General features: G+C 33.6%; 1 protein-coding gene across 2 annotated transcripts; it reads right to left on the bottom strand.

Annotated features, from left to right (window-relative positions):
* Window positions 1–225: 225 nt before the first annotated feature.
* Window positions 226–2402, bottom strand: LOC111285453 (xyloglucan endotransglucosylase/hydrolase protein 31-like). 2 transcript variants are annotated; one of them, XM_022874923.2, is made up of 4 exons: window positions 2071–2402; window positions 1848–1948; window positions 1530–1747; window positions 226–937 (listed from the first exon to the last, which is right to left on the bottom strand). In XM_022874923.2, the coding sequence occupies exons 1-4, from the start codon at window positions 2294–2296 to the stop codon at window positions 574–576; spliced, it is 909 nt and encodes a 302-aa protein (XP_022730658.1). In that variant the 5' UTR covers window positions 2297–2402; the 3' UTR covers window positions 226–573. The 2 variants fall into 2 exon arrangements, with proteins under 2 accessions (XP_022730658.1, XP_089617991.1); XM_089761865.1 differs by lacking the exon at window positions 226–937 and having other exon boundaries at window positions 1526–1747.
* Window positions 2403–6370: the final 3968 nt, after the last annotated feature.

The following is a 6370-nucleotide window of genomic DNA, read 5'->3' as shown; positions in this document are numbered from 1 at the left end:
TAATATTATATAATATTTAAAAAGATGAACAAAATCCAATTCAATTCAAATCATTATCTTCCTTAAGCATCGACACATTAGGTTTGCGGTAAAAAATTCAATCCAAACATCACTTGTTTGAAAGCAGAGGCAAGACCAAGAGTCAATTGGGGTTCACAAATTAAAACCCAAACTATTTCCCACTGTTTCAGATTTGGTGAAGGGAGCAAATCCATTATTACAGAATCAAAAGAGAAAACCGTCCCTTTCCATTAATAATAACAAACTGAATACAAACCTTCAAGGCCTCTTTTGGCCATTTCACTTTCTTTTGATGTCTTGAAAATTCCCCTAAGTACTTTTTCTTTCTTTATAAAAAGCACGTTTATGATCAATTTTATTCCAACAACAATGCAAACACCTACAACCGAACAATACAAATTAACAAAACAACAAGATATGCAAATCTTAGAGGGCTTTGGACGCTCAACCACTCTTTCACCTGTTCTTGGCAAGCAGGACCCGTCTCAAGAAACCCCCCAAACTAACAATTATCACAATATTGCATCTTGTAAAATTTTAATAACCGAATCTTCATTCGCACTCAGGCGTCTGAGTGTGATCCCTCTTAGGGTCTTGGCAATAGTCATACACCAAATAGTTCCTTTGGACCCAAGTCATGGTCGAGACTTGTTGTTGGCTAAGGCCGCCGGAGCCGGATGGAGAGACGGAGGGCGGGCTGCATGAGGCAGGCCCATTGGCGGTGCAACCACTTACTTTGAAGTTTGTATACCTACCAATGAAGGGTTGGTAGTTATAATCAGCCTTGTATTTTCCATTCTCAGTGGCCCAAGACGATGCATCCCAAATTGATCCGTAAACCCACATCGGTCTTATGGGGAATGTGGCGCCACTTTTCCTTTGGTACCTCCTAATAGGAACATCATCTACGAAAAATCTGTTGATCGAATCATAAAACATTTATAATTTAGGGAAGAATTGCAGAGATTCACTAAACTTACAAGCTTAGAATTCAGTTTCAATTTTTTTACGGACAGTGGGTTACTTTATTAGGGTAGATTTTTCTTTAGGGAAAATGACAAAACGTGCACGTCGCTTTCCATAATAGTACAATTGCATTAGCAAAAGTAACACAAATAATAACCCATCAACATAAAAAGTTGTGAGCAAATTAGCAATCCATGTCAAGCACATACTCTAAAAATATCAATTTTACTTCTAAAATTACAAGCAAACCAAGCTAGATTATTACAGGATATGAGTGGACATTAAAATTTGAACACTTTTATAATCAGTACTATCAATAAAATTTGAACACTTTTATGTAAAGCTTCTCTCTGTTCTTTTTTTTTTGTTTTTTTCTGTATTTTTAGTGTTTTTTTTTTTGCATTAAACAATCAAAAGAGAAGAAGCTAATAAAAAACCAGAAGAAAAAAAGGGAAAAGCATGCATGCATGCGGTGAATACATAATTAAAGCAAAGAAAAGTTAAATTTGATCATTTGAAAATTGAAAAAAGGTGATACTTACATAATCTCACTGGGGGTCCAAAGTATAGCATAGTTATGGTAGTCTTGTGTGGGATCAAACCAAAGATGAAATTGCATTTCCCTTCCAATTATATTTCCATCCCCACTTCCTCTAATATACACATTAGTCTGTAGAGTATAGGGTTTATCTGGTGTTGTTCCAAGGAACTCAATATCAATTTCATCATGGTTTCCAGGGAAATCTTCATTGTTTGAAAGCTGCCAATTTGTCAAATTGCAGAACATCAAATTTTTAATTAGATAGACCATAAGCAATTTTTAGCGCAATAATTTTGTGTATGTTATGTATTAATCTTACATAGAAAGATGTAATGACTCCTGCTGTATAACCAGCTTGGAGCTTCATGGCAGCACCAAAGTAACCAGATTGATACGGCTGAAGTGACTTGAATCCACTTCCTGTTTTCACCATGAATGCAAAGAATCAGCACATAATGTTAGTGACTGATTATCTCCAGGACCAGGAGAAGAAAATCATGGAAACAGAAAAAGAAAAACAATGGATATGCAAGTGCAAAAACCTGAGCTTTTATCAAGCCAGATTGTTAATGAACCCTGGTCTACTCTCTGATGCTGAGGACCCCATAGATTTCTAAACCCTTGATCAAAGGTCACAGAACTAACCATGGAGCTGGGGGAGTATCCAGGGGAAGGTGGACCCTGAGCATTGCTTGAGGAAATCATGAGAAATGCTAGAAACAAAGAGGAAATTGGAGCCATATAGGGGAGGCAGAAAGGAGAAGGCATTGAGTACCGAACTATACCAGTGGTGAAACAAAAAGGACTGTCTGCCTAAATGCAGATTGAGACCTTGGGACCAAAAATTGAAGGTTCTGAAATTAGGTTTGTGTATGGAAGAGTGTGGCAATACATTTGGTATAAATAAGGTGATTGATGGACCCACCATAAAGCTAAGGTTATAAGTTGGTTGATGGTGGAGTTTTATTGTTGACAAAAACATGGAAAAACTGCTGATAAATATGAGGAAAGATTGTTGATCTTGTGATTTACACTTTTTTTTTCCCGCATTTCATAGCTTTTCTGAGAAAATTTGCTACTTCTGTTTGCTCACTTTGAGAAGTAAAGGTAAGAAATGTAAGGGAGAGGAATTAACGGAAAGTTTCATGGGCCACAACGGTTTTGATTTCATACAGTTTAGTAAACCTCAAAAAATGATGAGGTTGATGAATGAATTCTTGTACATATTATAAAAGTAAAATGCTTTTTGACATTCTTTAGAAAATGATAACGTTGGAAGATTGTACTGTGATAACGTGGGAAGATTGTACTCTGCTGCATTGTGATTTGTGATGATTGATGATTGCCTAAATTGTCCTATAGTAACCTTACCTCTCAAATGATCAAGATTTACCGAGTTCTGGACAATTTAATAGTAAACATTCGTCTTCAATCTCATTCTTAGGGTTTAACACAATTTATTCGTTCATTTTGCAATTTTTTTATTTCTTTTAAATTTTGATCTCTTTTATGAAAAGAACTTTCTATTGTCTCATTTATTTTACCATTTTATCTCAAAATCTCAAGTTTTAAATGATGTTATTAATGCAATTACCATAATTTTAAGATATAATTGGTTGATTCTCTCCTAAATTATTGTGAATCTGTTGTATGTATAGATTATTCGGAGGATTATATTAACAGATGTATAAGACTATAAATTTGCTTCTACTAAAGTAAATCTGGTTATATTTTGTAATCAGTTTGGTTAAATATTTGTGTCTATGCAAATTGCAGTTTTTAATGGAAGACCAGTCGACTAATTCAGGAGTCAGTAAGGTAGGATCAGATAAAGCCAAAAATTTTAATTAAAAATATAAACAAGTGATAATATATTAAAAATACTAGTAGTACTTATTATACATTCATGTTGGTATGAAGTTGACCTGAAGAAATTTTATGGTCCAGAAGAAAGAGCCAATCTCTTGTATGCCTAATGGGGCCTTGGAAAAATAATTAAAAGCATGCTTTATATTTTGGTTCAGGATGAAGCTATAATGAAAATTTGATCTCAGATTAAAAGAACTAAAAATAAAAGTGATGTTCTCCTAAGCAATGGAAAACTTTTCATCCACAGACAGTAAAATTTGATTTATAAAAATCGAGCAACTGATTTGTTAGATCTTATACGAAAAGATCAAATTAGGACGATTTGTGACCATACACATGGGAATATTAAATCTTTGCTTTGTAGATTGAAAAAGAGTCAATATTTTAGTGCAAAGGGTTGGATGTCCATCCTACTCCAATCTGCTGCTAAAGCCTTTCTTATTTCCACCCTGGTCTAATTTGTAGGCTTTAATATTCGCTTCAACGTTTCATTGGCAAGACGATTGACTTGGGACCTTTTCTATCACACATCGGTTGATCAAAAAGTCTTTGTATTAGCTACCCATACCGACAGACTGGCTATAGTCAGGAAAACGATTTATTTCCTTCTTGAAAAGCCTCGTGAATATATATATATATATATATGTATATACATGTTTCTTAGACAATTACTTGTTTGATTATGAAACTTCAAATTCCCTAATTGAGTGCTTGATGATCAGTTTGGGATAACTGAATAACCGGGGACTTTCTCATACAAGTGAAAGTGGATTTTCAGGGGGACATATGGGGGCAAAGTAACTGTCAGTATTTGGATATAAGTTGTGAAAATTCAAACTTGTTGAACTACTCGTGAGTGAACAGGCAGTACTCTTGATTGGATGTACTATTCCTGGTTTAAATTTTCATACTTGCTCTGATCAGTAGGTGGTATCTTTTCCGGGCTACCTGTTCTTTTGGAGGCTACAGCCAACAAAGAATCTTATTTTAATTCTTCTCTCTCCAATACTTGAATAAGTAAAAAACAGTAGTTTTAAGTTTGACAAAAGTGATTAATAACAAGAAAATAGAACAGTGATGCTAATTAATTAACTTTTTCAACAGGAAAAAAGATCCCAAGTACATAATCAAAGCGAATGAATGGAAAATATTATATCAGGGGATGTAACCCGAAAAGATGGATTGATTGGCGCTTGGACGGGAAAGAAAAAAAAAACGATGGTTGCATGGAAGCATGAACAAAATATATATAATCTGGGGACATTAGCTCTCAATAGTTGATCAGTTAAACATTAATTAAGAAACATCGTTAAGCGACCTAATTAAAACTGTCTCCTGGCTAAGGAGAAAAAGTAACAGCATCCGGGTCTATTGTTTGATTTCAGTTCCAAAAAAAAAAAAAAAAGCTGGTGGTTGAGTTGTTCATGTATCCAATCAGATCATATGCCATGAAATTCTGCCTTCGCTATATATACTATTACGATACGTAAGGATAAGCTTCAAATTTTTTGTTTTTCTCGTTAGATACATATTTTTTACATTGAAAATTATAAAAAATTAAATTTTGATCACTGAAATTACAAATATTAACCTCATCAAAATACTCCATTTCATGGTATTTAAGGTCTTACCATTAACACGTTGTGATGAAAAGGGAAAAGGGTAAAGAAGAAAAGGTCGTTAAATGACAGAGTCTGATCATATATAAGTAATTTTCCAAGATTCAATAATTTCCCAGGGTCTCTATAACATCATTCAAAATCAAAATGAAAGTTATTTGCACTCAGCAAATTTCGAAATAAGCTGACATATTGTACTAGCAGCCGTTGAAAACTTTACTATTGTTTTAATTGATAGATATCAATTCAAATCCAAAGACATAATTGTCCAACTCGTATATCATTGCATGACAGTGCCTCTTTCTTAGAGTATAATACCATGAAGAAGTTGACAAAACTGTCCTGTTCGAGTGCTTGGCCGGTTGTGTCCTACGTGATTGAATGCATGGGACCTCTTTGTTCACCGACAAATCCGGAAGCTTTTTAATCAATCCAAACCCTTAAACCATTGAAATTTATGTATGTTGAACAAATCCTACGGGTTTAGCATTAAAGGCAAATCACGTTCCAAACTTTCAATTTCAACAGGTATTTTGCTTAAAGAGATAAAGAAATTGTGGATCATAATAATCAAGTAATAGCCATACATTTCCTAGAAGTTAAATGATTTTAATTCGTACAATAAACTATAATGTTTCATTAGAATGATCATAAAAAAACTTAAAATTTAGCAATAAAATGACGTAATGACATTTTTCTCATAAGCTATTCAAATGAATTATAAAATTATGACAGAATTCTAATACCAAATTGATTTTCCCGAAACTCGTTTCATTGATCATTTAAACCCTAGCCGCTAGAACTATCTATTAAATGTTGAGAGACATTAATTAAAATATTACAAACGCAACATTTAGTATCATTAATACCAAAAATAGAAACTTAGTAATTGCTTTCTGTTGGGATTTGCTTTAAATCTCATAATCTCACATCGAAAATTAGTGAGTTTTGAATTTGTCTAATATCCCACATCGAAAGTTTAGGAAAAGTATAAGGGGTTTCACATTTATAAATAAGGTATTTTGTTTTTAGTTTGGTAATCCTAAAGAGTTAGACACCAAGAGAATAGCTAAGTGAGTATGTTATTAAAGGGTATAATTGGGTTTTGAGTTAAGTTTTGAGTAAGGAGTTTTAAGAGACTTTTGTAAAGATTTATTTGTTAGTGGATTGTGTTTGGAGTAGGCCACTTTGAGTTGGGCCGAACCAAATATATTTGTGTGTTCTTATTCTTGATTTGAACTTGCTATTTTATGTGTGGGTGTTGCTTGTGGTTGTTGATTTTTTCAACAAGTGATATCAGAGCTGTGGTGTTTTCCAACAAATGGTATTAGAGTTGAAGATTCAAAACATGAGA

The sequence above is a fragment of the Durio zibethinus genome, chromosome 6, assembly GCF_047325235.1.
Source record: "Durio zibethinus cultivar Kanyao isolate XHJ-2024 chromosome 6, ASM4732523v1, whole genome shotgun sequence".
In the NCBI taxonomy this organism is placed as follows: domain Eukaryota; kingdom Viridiplantae; phylum Streptophyta; class Magnoliopsida; order Malvales; family Malvaceae; genus Durio; species Durio zibethinus.
Note: the sequence above shows the minus strand (reverse complement) of the source record. Positions and strands in the feature narration are given on the sequence as shown.